The sequence below is a fragment of the Diabrotica undecimpunctata genome, chromosome 2 (genome assembly GCF_040954645.1).
Source record: "Diabrotica undecimpunctata isolate CICGRU chromosome 2, icDiaUnde3, whole genome shotgun sequence".
Taxonomy (NCBI): domain Eukaryota; kingdom Metazoa; phylum Arthropoda; class Insecta; order Coleoptera; family Chrysomelidae; genus Diabrotica; species Diabrotica undecimpunctata.
In genome coordinates, this window is record NC_092804.1 from 171,470,277 (window position 1) to 171,492,303 (window position 22,027).

The following is a 22,027-nucleotide window of genomic DNA, read 5'->3' on the forward strand; positions in this document are numbered from 1 at the left end:
CTGACTGGATTCTTTAAGTTCAGTTCAAATTTATGTAACATGACAGAATATAAATAAAACTATTTACTACATAGCTATTTCTTGTTTTGAATATCAGTATCAAAAGAAGACAATTTCTGATTTAAAGAAATAGTTATGTAAAGGGATATAAAGAAATAGTAAACGAGTTATTTACATACTCAATATAATATCCCAATAAAAATCCCTATTAAATTCCAAACGGCACATCTATGGATTCCTGTCAATATGAAGTATTGTGTGTTGCGTTACAGTGACCACCGGTTTTTCTAGTTTTGTCAGTTTTGTTTTGACATAGTTTTATTTAAGTTTCGTGAACGGTTCCTGTTAATTTGCTAATTACGCACAATTATTCAAGTTGTTACTATTTAGAAAAAACGGGGGTAAGTTTTTGTAATTGTTTACTTTTTTTAAATTACAACATACAATACTTGCTTGACATAACCTATGTTTATTGCACACCTGTTCTATTATATACCTACGTTTTATTTTTATAAACTTATGTAATTATATTTATTTTTGTATCGATAATTAGCGATCATATAGTCTAATTTAAAATACGAAAGATGGCTGCGAAGATTATATTTGTCTCCGATGCTATATCCTCTTTATATTTTGGTAATTGAGGAATCAGTAGAAAACAAATAATCTTGAAGTAAACATCTAATAAAAAAATCTGCGTTTTATCATTCATTACCAATGGTATCATTAAATAATATAGGCGCATATATGCCTCTATATTCTTTGGTAACATCATCATTCTTCTTTCTTCAAGACATCATCATTTTTTTTGTCTCTATAGTCAATAAGACTCTTAATGCATATAGTAGAAAGATATGATATATTAAATGGACCATTGGTCAACATATTCATGCTAAATAAGTCTATAATTTCACCAAAATTAAAAAGTTTAACAGATTCAGATCTATAATAGGTATATACCATGTAAAATGTAGGATATTTTTTAATTCCTTACATTTTGTACCTATCTAATATTCTTTTCTTTTATGTATATTTTTCCTTTTTTGCGGTTTTATATCTCTATAAAGTCATATTCTTTATTATTTCTTTTACCATGCTATAAATATGTCCCATTCATCTGACTTTGTATTTTTATGAAGGTCCATGTAGTAGGTGTGGTTGAGCTAATGGAACCATATATGTCTTGCAGTCAATATTCCAACAACACAGGCATATGTAGTAGTTTCTTTGTATTCCTGCTAGTTTTATATTTCTATCTTTCTTGTTCATCTATGTAGTAATTTTTCTCTGTCTCAATAATTTGATTTCCTATTGGTTTTACATCTGCTACATCATCACTTCATACTTCAATATTTTCTGTTTCCTTAATATTACTTGAGTCCAGACTATATGAACACTGATGACTATCTAGAAAAACTACTGGGATATCAGTGTCCCATTTCAAAAATTGTGCAAGTACAATGAGAAAAACCAATTTTTGTTACGAATTTCATTTGGGAAAAATATTTTCTAAATATTTTTTGTATGTAAAATCTCTATGTAACACAGTAGAAAAATATTGGATGACAACATACAGGAATACCTGCTTCTTGAACATGTCAGGTTATGCTGAATTGTTGGTTGCATATGACAAAGGAATGCTTACTCATTTATATGGATTACATTTACATGTGTATGTGGACAAGATAGAATTTTCTGAAATTTCATGGAACACATAGGTCCTCACAGTACCAACAGGATTAATAAGGAATATATAACAATATACTGATATCTAATTAAGTTCAAATTATTTACTCATGTTAATATACAATAAAGTACTTACTTTTGTTTGTAGACAAACAATTGCAAATATTGTAAATAGTTTTGAAACACATTATTCACAAGATTGTACAAAATTTCACAAAAGAAAATAGATGCCCCTGAAAAGAGAGCAAGAAATCGAAAGGAGAGATGAAAGTATTTGTGCTACCATTGGAGTGGATAACTCCAGAACCACTAAAAGTGTTGTCGATGAGTTCTAGATCTAGCATACCACAGTTAATAAAGTTTTAAAAAAATATGGCTGTAAGAGTTTTAAATATACGAAAACTTAGGAGTTATTTCCTGGAGATGAATTTCGTAGAATGGAGTTTTGTGAAGCTGTTAGCTGAACTATTAATTGAAGACTGAAGATATGTTTTAGATCGCTATTTGAGACATTCTCTAATTGTTTCATGGTTTTTATGTTCATTTCATGTTGCTAACATATTTTCTTTTGCCCTTTAGTAATTGCCCATATTCCTGGTTCTTCTGCCTCGTGACAAATGTATGAAACCTCAGTTTTTGTACATACACAATTTTTATTGAATGCGTGCTACAAATTTCCAATTACGCAAATGACATATTGTCAATTGCTTTAGATTTGAATGTAATTTGATCAGGAACTAATTTTCCAGACAATTTGTCGTTTGAAGATAGTATACAACTCATAAGAACGAGTAAACAATAACAAAACAACATTATTAAATTGTTTAAAAATACTGTAATTGTGATGAATTAAATTTACTTAAATAAATATGTGAAATTGAAACAATTGAGAAAATTGCATTACGTTTAAATTTATTTTCTCTATAGACCGTGAAGTTGTTACCATAATTCAAAGGAATACAATAGCAAAGTGAAACGTTCTTGATTTATCCTGATAGACGGTCGAGCTATAAATGAAATTACTATATAATTTCTTCTGTTGGTGCGTTTATTGCAATATTAATTACTAATATAAATAATATTTAAGTGTCTTTATACCAAAGAGGCTTAAACAGATTTTTAGTCCGACTAGTGGTCCAACTTCTGCAGTTGGATCTGAAATCGGACCGTGAGTGGGCTGGTTGTATTAGTTGGGACAACTAGTGGTACGAGTCGGAAAATCTAGAGGGACGACTTGAAGGTCCGACTTCCGACTGGCTAGTGGGAGCTGGGAAGTGGGAGCGTGAATGGTGAAGTTGGAAGTCGGATCACAGGTCGGATCGAAAATTTCCTCAGTCATTTGACCTTCGGCACCTGTTACGTATGAGATTTCTATGAATTAATTTACGCAAAGATCCCTAGTTCGGAAATACACTCGCGATCATAAAATCCGGGAAATCTTGAGAATTTCAAGTTTCTTAAATATTTTTGCCTCTGGTGCAGTAATAACCTTTTTTTTTGGCTAATGTATTTTTTATTTGTCATCAATGTTTGTTTTGAAAGAAAAAAAAATGGTTTTTTATTGTTTTTATTGAAAAAAACAAAAAACAAATCAAATTGTTGATAAAACAGACATACGAAAAAAAAAATGGAAAATACAGAACGTGGTAAAAAATCAGTGAAATTTCAATGGCCAATATCGTGTATTGCATCCCTTTGCTCTAATAACCCCTTGCAGACGACGGGGCATACTCTCAATTTTTCTCCGGATTACATGTTGTGGTATGTTATTCCACTCTCTCACTAACATATCCTTAAGCTCCTGTGCGTTGTTAGGAGGAGGTGTATGGGTTTGAATACGTTTTTTCAAATCGTCCCAGAGATGTTCGATGGGATTCAGGTCCGGAGACCTAACTGGCCAGGGTACCCTCGTAATTCCAACTTCGTCCAAGTATTACATACTGATCCTGGCAACGTGCGGTCGCACGTTTTCCTGCATAAAAACGGCGTTTTCTCCAAGCCCTGCCATGTTGGGCATAACATGTTCTTCCGGAATCTAGGTAATGTACCTTCGTGCAGTTAGGGACCCAATTTCGATGAAGGGTAATTCTGTGTGGAAGTCGGAAGATATACCTCCCCAAGTCATGACCGAGCCACCACCAAATGGCATTCTTGGTGCAATGCAAGCTTGTGAAAATCGTTCACCGGTTCTCCTCCAAACTCTTACACGTCCATCGGATCCAGTTAGGCAGAAACGGGATTCATCTGAGAATAACACTTTACCACAATCGTTAATTCCTCAATGCGCGTATTGTCGAGCAAAAGCTAGTCGTGCAACTCGAGGCACCCGGCGAAGTGGCGGTCCTCTAGCCATTACCCGAGAAGATAGTCAAGAAGAACGAAGTCTTCTTCTGACTGTTGCAACACTAAAATTGCGATTTCGTACTTCCTCTAGACGATTTTGATGCATAACCGCAGTTAAGGTCCGGTTTTGTAAAGCCTGAAACACAAGGAAACGGTCATCTAGGGCATTGGTCGTTCTTCTTCGTCCAGAGCCAGGTCGCCTGGTTAGCAAACTTGCTTCCTGAAAGCGTTGAAGCACTCGTTGAACCGTAGAAAGGCTTACGCCAACAGTTCTTGCGACTTGCCGTTGAGTGTGACCGTCTTCCACAAGTGCAACAATTTGTGCCGTTTCAACAACAGTCAAAGGCATTTTTGTCAAAAAATAAACACTTATAATGGCACTAATAAACACTAATGGTGGCAATAATAAACGTTTGTCCGTTGCATTTGAACAGAAAATCGAAGTACAAACGAGACATTTAAAACAAGCGGAGTTACAGGTAGCGTTCATTTTGGGAAGTGTGCACTTTACCGCGAAATCGGCACTATTGGAATTCTTTGTTACAAAGGAAACCGCAACAATTCTCAGAAACATGCATTAGTTTGTATTTGTGTTATTATTATTTACGATAAAGCTCGTTAAAAATGAAATATCGGTGATTTTCAAGGTGACCCGGATTTTATGATCGCGAGTGTATTTAATACAAAATAAACTTTCAATTGCACGAAAATTGCACCTATTAAAATACACGATTCTTCATCATCATATGCTTTTTGTTAGGGCAAATCATTTTTCTTTCTGTAGATCTATTTCGGACACTCCCACACAGGTACAATTTCCAACACTCCGGATTGGCTACAGAAGAATTATCAACAAACAACCAAAATTAAACATAGTTGTACTGAAAATAGAATTTACTGTTTCTTTATATTGTTCTGAAGTTATTTCCTTGTGGCATCTTATTCAAATTTACTATTTTAATTGGAAATAAGCCTGAATATTAGTTAGAATTAAATTTATTTGACGTTTCGACTTCAACTGCGGAATTTTTTGATAACGATTTCCGAAGTGGAAGTACAAACGTCAAATACATTTAATTTCTAACTCATATTGTAGCTTATTCCCAATTAAAATAGTAAATTTACTACAAAATCACTTTGTAACTGATATTGCCTCCCTGTATACAATTTGCTTAAAACATCAGCTCCAAACAAAATCTTAATTGATGCTGCCTGTCCGACATCGCTGAGCAAAGACCCTAGCTCGCAAATAAATAATAGAAAATAACTTTCAATTGCACGAAAAATTATTATATCCCTGCAAGTTTCTGGTATCACCTTTCCCAGTAGTTGTGGAGATATTTTATAACTGAACTTCAGATCCTAAAATGACCTTCCAGTGGACCCAAAGCGTAAAGTTGCAACAAGGCGTTGTTCAGTACTGACACATTCACGCATGACGGTATCTTTTTTGGAAATGAGTAAACCAACGTTTTCCAGCAACAGCAAAAAAGTGAACTTGTCCATTCTGAGGTAGTTTTTGTAATCATCCTCATCAATGACATTGAGCAATTTCGTGTCACAATAGTTCACACGATCAACAAATAATTTCTTCATCCAACATTTTTTCTTCTTTTTTTTTCAAATGATAAGGATAACAAGCACAATGCTGCCATTTTCCTCCTAATTATATTTTGCGTAGTGTTTACTCGATACATTTTTTGGTTAAGCGTCGTGAAAACAAACTATATATACGGCATTAGAAAAAATTAACATACAGTATAAAAATTAATCTCTGTAATAGCTTACAAACTAAGTGAAATTAAAATTAACAATATAAAACAGATCAACATATCTGAGACTTCTGGAGGGAACATATAAACTAATAGATTGGAGAAGTTCAGGACAACAAATTAAACAATTTATTAATTTAAACACAAATACTAAATCAGAATTATCACGTCGGGTTTATAATAGATTCATGTTGAGTGTGTTTAAGATATCTGTATAATCATGATTAATAATGCCTATGTTTAATTTATATGCACAATATCTTGCAAATTTTCTTCTGCAATCTCTCCAATGTAGTGGAATGACCTTAGTATTGTGGAGACCATACAATAGATGTATATTCCACTTTAGATACGACCAAAGCATAATAAACCGTTCTTAAAGCACAAACAGATAGTCTCAGACAGTTGCGATTGATAAAGCCTAAAGATTTTAATGAATTAACTGTTACATAATGTATATGTTGTACAAAACGCAACTGTTCATCAAATGTGACTCGTAAGTCTTTTATTGTTTTGACAAGGCAATTCATTATTATTAATTGTATAAGAAGCATCATATTTTTTAAAACCTCCATAAAAACTTATATAGCAGCATTTAGCAACATTTAAATGCACAATATTATTTTCACACCAAATACTCAACCGGTCTAAATCTTCTTGAATTAAAGTTATGTCATCATTTGACTCTACGGATTTAAATAATTTCAAATCATCTGCAAACATCAGGATTGATGACTGGAGCCAAAGCCATTAAATTTTTCTAATAGGATGTTATGATATACTCTGTCAAATGCCTTGGAGAAGTCAGTATAAATAGTATCCAGCTGACTGTTATTTTTCAAGGCGTATGATATTTTTTGTTCAAAGGGTACTAAATTTATTACCGTTGATTTATTCTGAGAAAATTCATGTTGATTGCGTATTAGGCGCTCTTTGCAATAAAATATTATTTACATCGTTTCAACGTTTTCAAGAAACATAAAACTCGCAATAACCTTTTAATGTGTAAAAATCTCAGAGCTCAAGCAGACACTTAATCAAAAAAGATAAACGAGAAATTTGGAAAAAGTATGCGTTTTACATACCTTTATTTCGTTCTTACTAAAATTACGTTACAAAATTACATGTTACACCTAGTAACATACTTAAAAAAATAAAGAAAATACGTGGCTTTTGTTTAACTAAACCATATAACGTAATATATTCAAAAGATTAAAAATAGTCTTATAAAAACTCTATAATGATTTTGATTGTACGGGCGAAAACATCTGATACGGACGAAAAAACGGGTGCATTTCGGTGTGACTTTTTTCTAATCGCCAAAGTAGCCGTCGTCTTCCGACCAAATAAGGCGATAAACAACCAGGGCGGTTTCCTGGCTCTTGAAAAGAGATGGTCAGTGAAACCCATAAAGGAACCTTTCTATTTATCGAATAAATTAATGATATATTGAAAAATCCTACGACATAAAATGCAGGTTCCATCACAACTAAACAACACGAGATATTGGCTATGAATATAAACGTCATAGGCCATTTTCGACAGACAGCTAAGAACTAACTAACAACTGAGACTGAAATTGGGTTTTGCTCTTTTATAACTTCTGGCCAAACCTAATTTATTATGAAAAAGGTAACTTTCAAGTACACATACTTGACGTATTCACAGCGATAAAAAATAATTTTTTAGACAGAGAGTTAACGTGAAAATACAGTTTCGTCAAAAGTTTTAAAATTAAAGAAATTGAAACGTCACAGTCAAATCAAGCTACCTGTATTTACTAGCCTATATCCAGATGACTGGTTGTTTATCTACAAACAATGTAACTCTGGAATCACATATATTGTAAACTACCTTACACAAAATTTAAAGCTGGATCAAAGCACAGGTTTTATATTCTCTGGTCAAAAGTGACTAATCGACAAATTACTAAGCTAATAATAATTTTTCAATACATCCTCGTACTTTAAGTGATATTTATGGTTAAGCTAGATCGGGGCAGGTACTTAGTGTTTATAAACACATAATAACTTGTTTTTTTGTTTATTTCTTTTAAAATTACGTACATTTTATCGTAAATAATCTACAACACAAGGTATTATTTTTTCCTGTTTTAAAAAATATACTTATGTATAAAATTAACTATAATTTATGTCAATAAATTTTCTTTAGAAAACATACTTGCTCTGACAAATAACGCTTTATTAAAGAAAAAACTATATTCAATTTGTTCTATTAATTTTTATTTGCGTGTACATGTAAATTGGTAGCAATTATTGCACACTGTACTGTAACAGAGTATACTAAAGTTTACCCCAAAGATTTCTTCGTTAACTAACTATAGACGTAAAAGAGAGAGACCTGGATATCCTATAAAATTTCTATTACTTCTTTTTTTACGATGTCTATGCGTTCCGGCAGAAAAAACAACTGGGGAGATTTGATACCGAAACGGCAAGGCAAAGGAATACGACCATAGAAAACCGAAAAATAAACTTCTTTATGTGCCGTCTTCTACCGAAGGTTAGTCACCATCAAACGATAGGTTTCTCTGTTTTGTGCCGCATGTATTATGTTCGCAGCTTCTGATATTTGAAACCATTCTCTCAAGTTTCTCAGCCAGGATTTCTTTTTTCTGCCGAAACCTCTTCTACCTTCAATCTTGCCTTACACGATAAGCTGTAGCAGACTGTACTTATCATTACGGAACACATGGCCCAGATATGACGCTTTTCTCCTTTTAACAGTTGTTAACAATTCCACCCCTTTACCCATTCGTCTTAATACCTCTGTGTTGGTCACTCTGTCTGTCCAAGGTATTCTCAGTATGCGTCGATACAGCCACATTTCTAGAGCCGCTAACTTCTTTATAGTTGCTGCTGTTAACGTCCACCCTTCAACTCCGTAAAGTAGCGTAGAGGTTAACGCTTAGGTGGCGGTTGCTTAAGAGCTTTCTCATTTTGATGAATTTGGATCTTGCTATTTCAATTCGGATCTTAATCTCTACGTCTGGGTCCCACTTATCATTTACTGTATATCCCAGATATTTAAATCGGTGTACTCTTTCAATACGTTCGGCTTCAATATTGAGGTCGATATGTTGAATGTTCTTCTTACTGATCACCATAAATTTAGTTTTCTTTCTATTGATCTTCAGTCCAAATTGGTTGCCAGTTGTATTTGCTCTATTTAGCATCATCTGTAAATCTTCGATGTTATCGGCCAGTATAACAGTATCATCTGCATATCGACAATTACTTATTGGTACGCCATTAATCTTGATGCCCACGTTGTACTCTTCCAGTGCCAGTTACGTTTTTACTCACCATATGTCCATTCTTCATGTGGGCTGTTTGATTCTAATATAGATTTTTTATAATCTGGATGTCCTTAGTGTCAAGTCCTGTAAGATGTAATAGTTCTATGAGTTTGTCATGTTTGATAGTATCGAATGCTTTCTCATAGTCGATAAAACAGGCGTACACATCTTTCTGTTGATCCAGACATTTTTGAATCAAACCTTGTATTGCAAAGAGCGGCTCTCGAGTTCCAAAACCGCATCTAAAACCGAACTGTGTTTTACTTATGCTGTGTTCTAATTTTGCTCGTATTCTGGAATGGATAATACGCAAGAATACTTTAAGAGTGTGACTCATTAAACTTATAAGGCGATATTCACTACACGTCTTAGAATTCGATTTCTTGGGAAGGGGCACAAATGTAGATTTCAACCAGTCCGATGGAATTTGACCAGTATCGTATATCTTATTAAACAGTTCCAATATTACATTCAGGTTGTTCTCGTTAAATTAAAAACTTTTAAAAATTCGACTGGTATTTCATCGCATCCTGTTGCTTTTCCATCTTTTGTTTGATCTATAGCTTTTATCACCTCACTTTTCAATATTTTTGGTCCATTCAGATCAAGAGTGTTCGTAGAAATATGACGATAATCCGTAAACAAATCTTTTATGTAATTTAAGTCTGTAACTGTTCTTCTTTATCTACAATAAGTTTATTGTTCTCGTCTATTAACCTACCAAACTGTTTTTTCTTGTAAGTATAAGTAAATTCCTTGATTTTTTTATGCATATTAAAACTATCGTGTCTTCGTTCTAGCTCTTCTATCTCTTGACATTTTTCTTGTAACCGTTTCTCTTTGGATTCTTTTATCTTTCTGCCGACAGTTCTATCCAGTTCTTTATATTGTTCGGGATTATTCTTATTTTCCCTCCTTCTGTCCATAAGATGTAATATTTCATCTGTCATCCATTCGTTCTTCTTCTTCCGCTCTCGTAGTCACCAATGACTTCTTTCGCACCGTTGCATATAGCGTCCCTTAAGTTGATCCAGTCTCTTTCAATATCATCAGTATTGGTTGTTAAAGCAACAGAAACTTAGACCAAATTATGAAAAAATATACAATAGGTACATACCCTTGCCCTGCGAGAGTGGGGCGACCAAGAGAGATTTTGGAGTGAGATGTTTCATGGTGTCGGAGAAAATAACCAAAGCAGTGGTAGATTTTCAACCAATATCAGACAGAATATGTTACTTACTGAGAGTAAGAAGAAGGTATAGGAAGATAAGTATTATTAATGTACATGCGCCTACTGAAGATAAATATTTAGAAACCAAAACAGAGTTCTACGAAAAGCTAAGCACCCTAATAGGGGATATACAGAAACACGATATAAAGATAATTATTGGTGACATAAATGCGAAAGTCGGAAAAGAGGAAATATATAGAAAAATAACAGGGGGACGAAGTTTACATAAGGAATCAAATGAAAACGGGAAAAAGTTAATAGAATTTCGTACAGAGAAGAACATGAAGATAATAGCTAGCACAAGTTTTGATCACAAAGACATTTATAAGGTAATATGGACCTCATGTCCTCATTCAAAGCAAATATAATAAGGCAATAATCGATTGCAGAAGTTACAGAGGAGCAGATACCAACAGTGACCATACGTTAATAATAGCAAAACTAAAACAAGAACTACCAATAATTCCAAAAACCTATTAGAAATATATTAAATTACCAATTAGAGCATTCAAGAGAAGCAGGTTGTAAACAGACTAGAGGAAGAAATAAATAAAAAGCTAGAGAATCCAGTCAAACATGATAGCAGCGGAAAAATGTATAGGAAGAGAGCATATAAAAAGACGGCAAGACTGGTTCGATGAAGAATGAAGGAATGCTTTGGCAAGAAGAAATAGGGCAAAACTACAAAGAGATAAAGAAAATTCCCGAAATGCTATAGAAAACTATGTGGCAAGAGGAATAGAAGTGAAAAACATTTGCAGAAAAAAGAAAAGAGAACAGCTAGAAAAGCAATTGAAAATATAGCAGAAGTCTACATCAACAAGGAGGTAAATAATTTCTACCAAGAAGTTAAAAAATCCAGCGAAACTACAAAGAATAATCCTCAGTATTGCAGAAACAAAGAAGGCTTACTTCTAGGAACAACAACAGAAAAATTAAACAGATGGGCGGAATGTTTCGAAGATCTATTAAATACAGACCAACAAGAGGAACTCGAGGGAAATGAGAATTGGCAAGAAGATTAAGAAGAAACGTGCGAGGAACCAACTTTGAATGAAGTCGAAGAAATAATAAGAGACCTAAAAAATAACAAAAGTGCAGGAGAAAGTGAAGGAAAGGATATTTCGCTTGACATTAATAATTTGGCAAAAGGAAGAAATGCTGAAACAATGGAATAGCGCTCTTATTTGTCCTATCTATAAAAAGGAGACAAAACGGAGTGCGAAAACTATGGAGGTTTAGCACTATTAGAAGTGGTACTATAAAATACGTTTCCTAAATTATTAGGAAAAGATTAATAAAATATGATAACAAAGTTATTGGAGAATACCAGGGAGATTTTAGATCAGGAAGAACAGCTACTGATCAAGTAAGTATGTTAAAATTAATACAAAATGATAGCTATGAACAAAACTTAGGATTACATATGCTATTTATCGATTTTAAACAAGCATATGACTCCCGTAATCGAACGATGCTATATGAGGCCATATGAACATTAGAAATATCAGAAAAGCTTATAAGGCTAGTGAGAATGACGCTTAAGAACACGATAAATAGGGTAACAATGGAAGGAAATTTTTCAAGACGGTTCACAGTGAATAGAGGTTTAAAACAAGGGGATCCGCTATCAACGAATTTATTCAACCTAGTATTAGAACAAATCGTAAGAAGATCAAATATGAGCACAAACAGGACTATTTTCAATAACAGGGAACAGTGTATAGCGTACGCGGATGATGTGGTGATACTAGCGAGAACAAAAAACCATTTAGAAAAAGTAATTACCACTATTGGGCAATCACAGTCAATCAATATAGTGTATGCAATCAATGGCGTGTCCTTATTTCTCTTATATCTTCCAAACATCAGAGATATTTTGGCAAGATCTACGCCAGGTGCTGTCTTTGTCGATGTTGTTCTGGTGTAGCAAACAGAGGAGCTATAAAGAGGGAAAAAAGAATGCAAATCGATTATGTAAGTGTGGACGACGAAGAAAGCCAGAGATCCACTGCGAGTCCTTCCATTTCCATACAGCCATTGGGACCAATATTATCCATTGTAAGTGAAACGCGTAACGAAGATTTTAAAGGAAATGAGATTTAAAACATTCCATTACCGGTTAAAGTATGTTTAACGATTATGGTTAATACATTTGCAGTGAAGCATTATTATTTTGCAAAAGAAGAGCAATGTTGGTTATTTATGGACGCGTCCTACTTTTGATTCAGTTCTCTTAGCACCATTAGATTTGGGTGCATGTGCGAAAAATTTACAGCAGCAAAAAGGACTTTTATTTCCAAGTTTTGTAACTGTCATAAATGGAAGCAATTTTCTGAAAAGTAGTAAGAATATACTTTTACCCTTTTTGCTATATTTTTTATTTAATTTAGGACAGTCTATATATACGTCTGACCCATTTTGGTATGCCCTGTATATATACAAGATTGCTGAATTTCCTGTATACATATTACATTCTTGTACAATAATAACTAGGAGGGTAACTGACCCGCATACTAAATGTATTAATGACACAACTTATACAAAGCACCATATCCCTCACACTTATTCACCAGAATGTTGATACTCTTTTGTGTAGGTATTAAGACATTACAAAGCGTCGTTTAAGTAACCAATTGGTTTTAACTCGGTATTATTGCTCGTAATAACAACCTTGTGCTTACATGAACTTTCTCAAAGATATACAGAGAAATGTAGTTTCGGTAAAATTCTCAGCGACGAGTACAAGTTGAAGTTTTAAAATCGACGTTTAGAATGTGCTTTTCTTACTTCCTCCGCCAAAGACACGCTCGTTCATTATTCGACGACCTTGTCGACAATTTTAGAACTGCACCGAGGAGTTTATTGCAACGGTCAGTTATAACTACTAGGATAAAGACCCGAAGAAAATAATGCGTCAAGTTTCTTGGTTTTGAAATGAGTGTTTCTTTGAAATCTATTCAATTATACCAATAGTAAGTATTAGCATAATTTAAAAGTGAAACTGGAACAAACCATGAAGTGGAGATATCCACAAGAGTGGAGATATCCACATCAGTTAGCCCAAGACTCCAGAACAAATCAGAGGTAATGTAAGTCGATAAAACCTCACCAGCTACGGGGGGTTCATGTAAGATGCCCCCATTTTCAGTTTTTAATAATCAACAAGTTAACAACTTTTTTTAAACTGATGATGGAATGATTTAATTCCGAAAAGATCTTCTTTAAAATAAAAAAAATTTAAGCTTTTAATAAGCATTTTTTATACCTTAATACACACGAACACCACGTGCTTTGTATTAGCATAATATGCTGTTAAAGAAATGAAAACCTATAGTATATTTAACAAATTTGCAACTATTTTGGATTAGGTATATATGATATAAAATCAAGATGCGTTTAAATGGTTAAAAATTGCTAAATATATTAGTATTAAAACATTATTAATATTATATATAACAGTATTAAAATATATTATTATTTAATGAATAAACACCTCAGGAACGCCTATGATGATACAAATTTTACGACCGTTTTATGACTCTGAGGCACATTTCGTACTCTCAACAATTTGTGAACGGAGAATAAGCTTTTTGTCCTTATTTGATCTTCTATTTGCTGTCTGCATACATTTGCAATGTAGGGATCTTTTAGTTTATTAATGTCGATTTTTTCTCTCCTCCCGATCTCCTTTTTTAAATTGGATAGGATGTAATATAATAAAGTTAATATATGTAGAATATAATATAATAAAGTTTTAGAAAATTTAATTTGCTACAAATAATGTTTTATAAAATTTTCTGTAGGGTTGCTAATTTACGAGATACAGCGCGAAAACCTCCTTTTTCCAAAATGGCGGCCGGGGGACAAGGGTGCCGTCTCCACAAACTTGAACTTAAGCTTATACTAAGCACCCCCACTCATCAAAACAATAAAATTGCGTTCTCTCAAAAATGTAATCTCCATGTAACTTTTTAATGATTTATAAATAGTTCTATCAAAATGTTAGACACCATCCTTGATGAGTGCAATTTGTTGATTTCTAAACTAGTTGTACAATAAACTGTTTAACCTTTGTCTTTTTTGCCTTTTAAACAAATTGTGAGTTTTGAACGTTACTCTGTAACCTAGTCATTATATTTTTTTATAAACCTAGATTTTTTTCATTCTGCACAAATTGATCATAAATATTGATAAAATGTACTTGAAAATATAGAGAATATTTTGCAGATCTTTATCTACAAGCTTAAGTGTAAGCATTTGCATTCTTTTGTCCAACAAAAGATAAATAAACGAGTTTATTTGCCTTTTTAGATAAAAATTTAAATTATCTCGGTATGAATATGTATCTGTTTATAACCTGCAAATATTTTTACTGCATTTTGATGCGTTTTTATACTTGAACCTTTGTTTGTTCAACCGTAGTAGGTTAAACCGTATTCCGTGCAATATTGGTGGAGTAATATGCAAAAAATGTATCGAAGGGTGAAAACGGTGAAACAAAGCATTTATTTATACGTAAACAATGATAATGAACTTTCGGATCATACAAAAATTTAATTCGATATGAAAAACTTTTTTTAATTCGATGATAACAATAAAAAATTAATTTTTGACGGAGAAAAATAAAAATTTATCTTTTGCAGGTGGTTTCAGTTAAGGTTCGTTGTTTAAGAATCAATATTTACAGAGCAAAATATTGATATCAGTATTTTTTAGAAGCAAGGTTGATACCTACAGATTAAAATGTGCACATTTCATTATATTCTGTTTTCTATAAAACTTTTGTTTTCCGTCTTACAAGTCCTGTCTCTCTGTAGAATTATTAGTAAAAAACAAACTTCTGACTTAAATTTCCAGAGTGCCTAAAGATAGCCATTATTCCTCCTGGTAAGAGTGGTGAAAAATCGAATTCCTGCAACTATAGACCTATTACCTTACTACCGGTACTATCCAAAATTGTCAAGAGACTTATAAAAGATCGACTCATGTCTTTACACTGCCACTGTTTTTTGTGACGATGCCAAAGATTTTGATCGTGCAAATCACGACATTTTGACGAAAAAACCAAATTTCTATGGAATTCGAGGTATTTCTTTAAATTGTTTCCGGTCTTACTTGAGGAATAGGAAACAACTAGTTAGAGCAAATGATACTGACTCTAGTCACAAAAGCATTGTATGTGGAGTACCACAAGGTTCAGTATTGGATTCTCTACTTTTCCTTATCTTTATAAATGACATCACTAATTTAAGCATCGATGGAAACTTTTTTCTTTTTGCTGATGATACCCTGGAGATCACCTGGAGAAACTCTAATATTTCAACTTTTCATGCAGCTATAACTTCTGATCTACTTAAAATAAAAACCTGGTCCGACTCTAATTTATTCCCTTTTAACGCGGATAAGACAGTATCATTATCCTATAAAGGAGCTCTTTAGTCCTTGCTTCTTAATAACAGTCAGATCAGTATCGTTGATTCTGCAAAAATTCTTGGTATTTTTATAGACAGCAATCTTAAATGATCCCTTCATATCGATTTGTTAAGTAAGAAACTAGCATACATATTTTCCAGCAAGACCTATGGATGACTACTACACCATAAATTCAACCTTTGATGTGTATTTGCCGATCCCGTCCACTGAGTTAATAAAGAAATCTATATTATATTCGGCAAAAAATTATACGACCATCTCCCTTTGCAACTTAAATAAGATTTGTTTCACAATTAGGGAAATTAAGGAAATCAATTTAGCATCTTCCAAAATAACATATTGTTCTTTGTTTGAGTCTCATCTTCGATGTAGTCTTTCTTTTTTGGGGTTTTAGTACAGCTGCCCAATCTGACGATATTTTTAAATTGCAAAAAGGAGCAATACGGTTTCTGTTTGGCCTTTGAAGAACAACCCATTACAGAAGCTACTTCAAAAATCACGGGATTTTAACGCTTCCCTCTCTATATATTCTATAAACGCAGAATGACAGATTACATTATTACCGGGGGCGAAACTTCTATAATGTTTATTTTAGTAAGTTACACGGGTGAAAAAGAAGAGCAAATTAAGTGTGATTTTTAATTTCAAATATCTCATTCAAAAGAAACTTTTTGTTTATTCTAAGGGACTTTCGGCCCTCGGTAATAGTGGAATCTTTCATTCTGCGTTTAAATTTTTTAAAAATATTTATTAGTCTTCTCAGGATTCGAAAAAATTTTGCATTTAAAAAGCATTTGCCCGAAATTTTGCGCCTACGCTCTTAAAATATATACTTTATGTAATATAGCCAAAATAGAAGGCTAAGAAATTTGGGAATAGAGTTAATAAAAGAATAGATGGAATTCAGAGCCTCGAAATCAGGTTTACACTCATATATTCAGTCTACAGTTGCCAAATACGGCACATCTAAAGATCTAGTACCTTTAAGTAAAGCTGTATACAAAATGACGTAGAATTATTGTGTAATTTTGTGCTACTATATTTTCTGCACCACTTTTTAATTTCGTTTATATTTTACGTTTCTTAATTTTATCAAATATACTTTTACTCATCCCTAATAAAAAATCATATGCACTCATTATCACGACAGTCACAACCACTGCAATTTGGATCCCCAACGTTGGATCCCAGTGTGGAGCCGGCCTGCTGCGACGGAATCTTTTTATTCCCATTTTTTATTGCAGACCTTAATTTTGCTTCGCTAATTCTTAAATCATTGCTCACGCGTTGGAGTACAGACGTTATCGATTTTAAAGGTCCACTATTGTTTTTTCCCTATTTGTACCCTACATAAAGTATTTATGTAGGGTACAAATTAGAATATGTACATTAAAACATGTCTTGGCTTTTTGAGTGCGTGAGATTTTCACAAAATTAAAAATACAATATGTTAACCATTCCAAACAGTACGATAACAAATTTCATCTCATTAATAAAATGACTTTATATCTGGTTCAGTCCTATATAAAATTTACAGTGAAAAACATGTCACTAAGAAATACAATACCAATTATGTATAAACATTTCTCTCACTTGTGGTATTAGTTATTTAATTCTTTTGCATTTATTTGAGTTATACTATTTATTTTACAGCGTTCTCTTTTTGGTTCACTTAAGATGTGGTACGTTTTTATTTTTTATAAGTCGTTTGTGAATTTTTCGAGACGGATCTGCAAAAACTATAATTGTTAACAAAGACAGAAGAACCGGCGAACAGAGAACTCATTTTCGTTCATGATTCTCCTTAGGCCAGTTGTTGCATAAATACGTTATGCTACCGATATATTGTCGAAGGAAGTTTCATTTATGTGGATCTTGGATGTTAAAAAATTTAAAATTGTAATGAGAAAATAAAATTTTCTAAAAATAATTATTAACTTTATGTCCAAACAACATTTACCCGAATTGTAATACAAGGTAAAACTGGGTCTTGAAGTAGTATGCAATTTTAGTAAATAAGTAATGAAACTTTTGTTATAAGACGTAGTAACTAAAACTAGTTCTATAAGAATGAAATAAAATAAAAATTAATTCCAAAACTATTACTTAAATTAAAAATAATTCAAAACAATTAGAAACTATAAACCAAATAAAATTCTTACCGAATTAAATGTTCAAATAAACCACCAGCTTGTGCCAAACAGAAACCAAATCTATTATACAACGCCTTTCTCATGGCGTTTGTCTCAGTTACTTCAAGGTGGTACCTAGTTCGAATTCATGCCAACACAAATTGGTTTTTAGTATCCCCCAAAAATAAAAATCTAGAAGAGTTAAGATGTTAAAGTGCAAGAATAATTTGATTTTGAAGTAATTCAAGATATTTTACTTCGTTTAGATTTCCTTCGATGAAAAAATGACCAATAATATATCTAACAAAGTTCCAATCCAAAAATTAAACTTTTGTGGATACTGCGTACGCACAGATAAACTAAAATGCTCATTTTCCCGAGGTCAATAACGTACAGCAGATTCATTATGCTTCGTGTGATGGATTTCTCATTCACACAGAATTCCATCCGTTTAAAGTGATCATCAGGAAATATTTCTTTAGTGGTCTGTACTTTATAACAATGGTAGATAGTTTTTTTCAAAATATTCCTCACTGTTTTTTTATTCAAGTCAATTTAATCGGCAATTTGTCAGCCAATGCACAGACTTGGGTTTCTCTATTTCCCGTCCCTGTCCAATTTTTTTTACACCTTAAAAAGATTAACGTCTTAAGTTACGTAAGGCTGTTGTCTAGGATATCACATATAACAGGCCTTGTTTTAAGGTTAATTTGTCAGAGCAAGGAAGAGAAAATAAAGGAGCCTGAATGGTTAAATGAAGATCCACAAGGAAACTTAATTCCTGTAGCTGGCTGTATACCATGTATCATAAAAAAAACCCAATCGGGCTATGTCATAAAGACAGAACGTTTTCGGAATCCATATTACATCATCAGTGTCCTAAAAAGGATATAACCACTTTAGTTAAAAAGAACGTGAAATTTAATTTTTTTTTTAATTTCAGATATTGAGCACATTTTTTATTAAATCTTGTCCAAGTACTTTCGCTATCAGAACATCTTCAGGGGCATTTCGTCAAAAATATTGTCAAAAATACAAATATTTAGACATGCAAACAACCAACAATCCCAAATTATACGAAGAAATTAAACAGAAATAACCAGGGAAGACAAGCCATTAGGTAATTAAAAAGTGTACTGTGGGACAAAACAATCTCCAAAGCAAACAAACACAAAATCTATAACAGCATTATAAAAAGCATTGTTACATAATATGGATGTGAGGTATGGCCACTGAAAGGAAAAAACTTAAAAGCATTAAAACCAATAGAAATGGACCTCTGAAGAAGAGCGGCTGGAAAATCAAGATTAGACAGAGTTAGAAACGAAAGAATACGAGAAATTATGGGTGTTAAGCACAATGTAACAGAGGACATCAGAATAAATCAACTAAGATGGTATGGACACGTCCAAAGAATGGATGAACACAGAATATCAAAGAAAGTATTGAACTGGACACCGCATGGAAGAAGAAAGCAAGGTAGACCGAGATTAAGTTGGAGAGAAGGAATCGATAGAAGACTTAAATGCGAGGGGAGTTGAAGAAAATCTTTGCAACGACCGAGATAAATGGAGACTGGAAATTAGAAGACGGCGTAGAACGTTATAAACTGAGTGATTGATTGATGTAAATTTAATGATTTTGTATCTAACATAAATAAAAAATTAAATTCAATCCTGTTCATCCCAAAAAAATCCAATAAAAAAATTACTCTTTTTTCTTATCGACACTATTTTTTCCGCAAGAATCTCCAATGACTGTGCTAAAAAGCGTGGTGGCAAAATAACTAGGGATCCCTTACATCTAAAACATCTGACTGCCTACCAATGCGTTAACTGTAGTGCTCCTTTTAGTTGCTCGCCATTAAATTTACTATATAGTTGCCTTCGGAGTTCGGTTCTGAGTATTTGGGGGATGCCATTGACATTTACATTTAAAAACAGAGTGTGCGACGCCAGGTAGGCCGCTGACAGATGCATGACAGCGTTCATGCAGAGTATAGTAAACAAGGAGCGGTTGGTCTGTTTCAAAATATACATGGGTACATACGATTTTCCATTTAATTTTGGTGTTTTATTAGTACGCGAGTTAGGATTTATAGTGACTCTGTGAACGATTTGAAAAAATGGTGTATTTGAATAGTGTTTTCGTTGCTTGGACTATGGAAACTATATTGGAGTTGACTATTTTCGTGGGATTTTTGTATTGGGCATTTCCTGGATTATTTTCGGAAGGTCTTACCAGGTAATTATGTACAAATTTCATATTTTATAAAAACTGCACTGGAAATATCATTGATATGAAATGGATTAAGAAAGGCAATTGTTTATAGTAGCAGAATGGATTAAACTACATTTTTATTTGCCAACACGTCTTTTTGTCTTATCGTTTATTAACATAATAGACATTATCATTTTTACTGTTTAATACACTAAACAAAACTTGAAACCAATACTAAAAATGTTTCATATTGGTGATAACTCTTTTACTGATAAAAGTTATCGAAAACATTATCCAAATTTATTTCGTAGTAATCTACCATTCTTACGTAACTTTTGGAAAACTTTAGAATGAATTTGAATCATTTACACCAATTGGTGCTTTTACAAGCCCTTCCCATATCAGTTAGCCCAACATTAGATTGATAAGAAAATTAAATTTTATAGAACAAAAAAAGCGCAGTGTAACATTTTTGAATTTCCTAAGTATAGAAAATATTTTATAACGTAATGAAAACTATTGATTAAACAGAATAATAATAAATTTAAAAACACGCATAGAGTGTGTAATATTAACAAAAAAAAAATGTGAAAGTTTACCACTGAGTTATATCCCCTTTACTTTTAATGACATCCACAATTCTTCGAGGCATAGTTTTTACCTGTTCTGATAAAATTCTAATGTAAACGAATCCCATATTTCTTGCAATTTTTCCTTCAATTCGTTGACGGATCTGGCAGGATGTTTTCTCAAAGCTTTTTTCATTTCGCGCCACAAAGTTTCTATCAGGGACAAATCGTGACTGATAAAAACCCATTTCATAAGTGGTATGCAATGGTCTTCAATCAATTTTTTGAGGTACGACAACCTGCGCCTTCCTTTTGCAAGACAAAATCTTCCGCCGATGGTAAACTGTGTTCCATAATCGGTAAAAGAGATTCTTATAAAATATTCAAATATTTGCCCGTATTTACAATCCCATCGATAAAATGTAACTTTCCCACACCTTTAGACGACATGCTGCCCCAGATCATGACAGATGCAGGAAATTTGACTTTTCTCTTTAGACAGTCGGGACGGAAAGCTTCATTTTTCCTACAAATGACGCCACTCCTACTGTCTCTAACACACACTTCAAATCTGGAGTCGCAACTCCATTGTATTGAATCCCATTTCGACTGAGTCCAATCTTTATGCTCTTTTGACCATCTTAGTCCATTTTTCTTTTGTTGTATTGTTAAAAGTGGCTTTTCCTTAGCCTAAAATAAAACGAAATTTATTAAAAACAATTAGTACTAATTTTTTCAACTAAACAACTTACTTTGTAAGTAATGCCCTTCGATCTGCGTCGATTATTTTACTTTTTCGTACATGTCTTGGTTTTGTGACGACCGAACCTGCAGTTTTGTATCTTCTGACTATATTTCTTACACTATAGCGTGGTAATTGCAACATATTCCCGTTTTCCGAAGTGGATTTTCCAGAATTAAAAAATCTTCAAATTTTCTCATCGATAACTTTACCTCAACCCATTGTACAATTCTCAAACGGCAAAAAACTTTACAATACCACAAAATACATTTGATATTAACTGACAAATTGTTTTGATGTCATTTTTCCATAGCTACCTCTGGATTTAAAGTAATTATGAAAAAATCAACATATCGATTGCTTAAGTGCAAAACGTCGTATCCCCAATAACCACAATTGTTCAGGGCAAACAAAAAACTTTCTGGTTTTATGAGAACTTTATATGAAATTGATTTTGATGATTTTATATTTCAGTTCAATCATTTTCTAACATTTTTCACAAACATGTATAATTTAGACTTTTTTTTTTAAAACGTAGTGGGTTACGACATTGGTATCCAAATTGATTTTCTAATTA

General features: G+C 32.9%; 1 protein-coding gene across 2 annotated transcripts in view; it reads left to right on the forward strand.

The window, feature by feature from the left end:
* The first annotated feature begins 255 nt into the window (after positions 1–255).
* Positions 256–22,027, forward strand: part of mino (glycerol-3-phosphate acyltransferase mino) — a 115,038-nt gene continuing 93,266 nt past the window's right edge. The window contains exon 1 of one of the 2 annotated variants that reach the window (XM_072524012.1): positions 256–401. Coding sequence is in view for 1 of the 2 variants with exons in the window: in XM_072524011.1 (XP_072380112.1) it covers positions 20,045–20,163 (119 nt within the window). In the remaining variant the exon portion in view is untranslated. Of the gene's footprint in view, positions 402–19,763; positions 20,164–22,027 lie in introns of those variants that run through there. The other variant, XM_072524011.1, reaches the window with a different exon arrangement.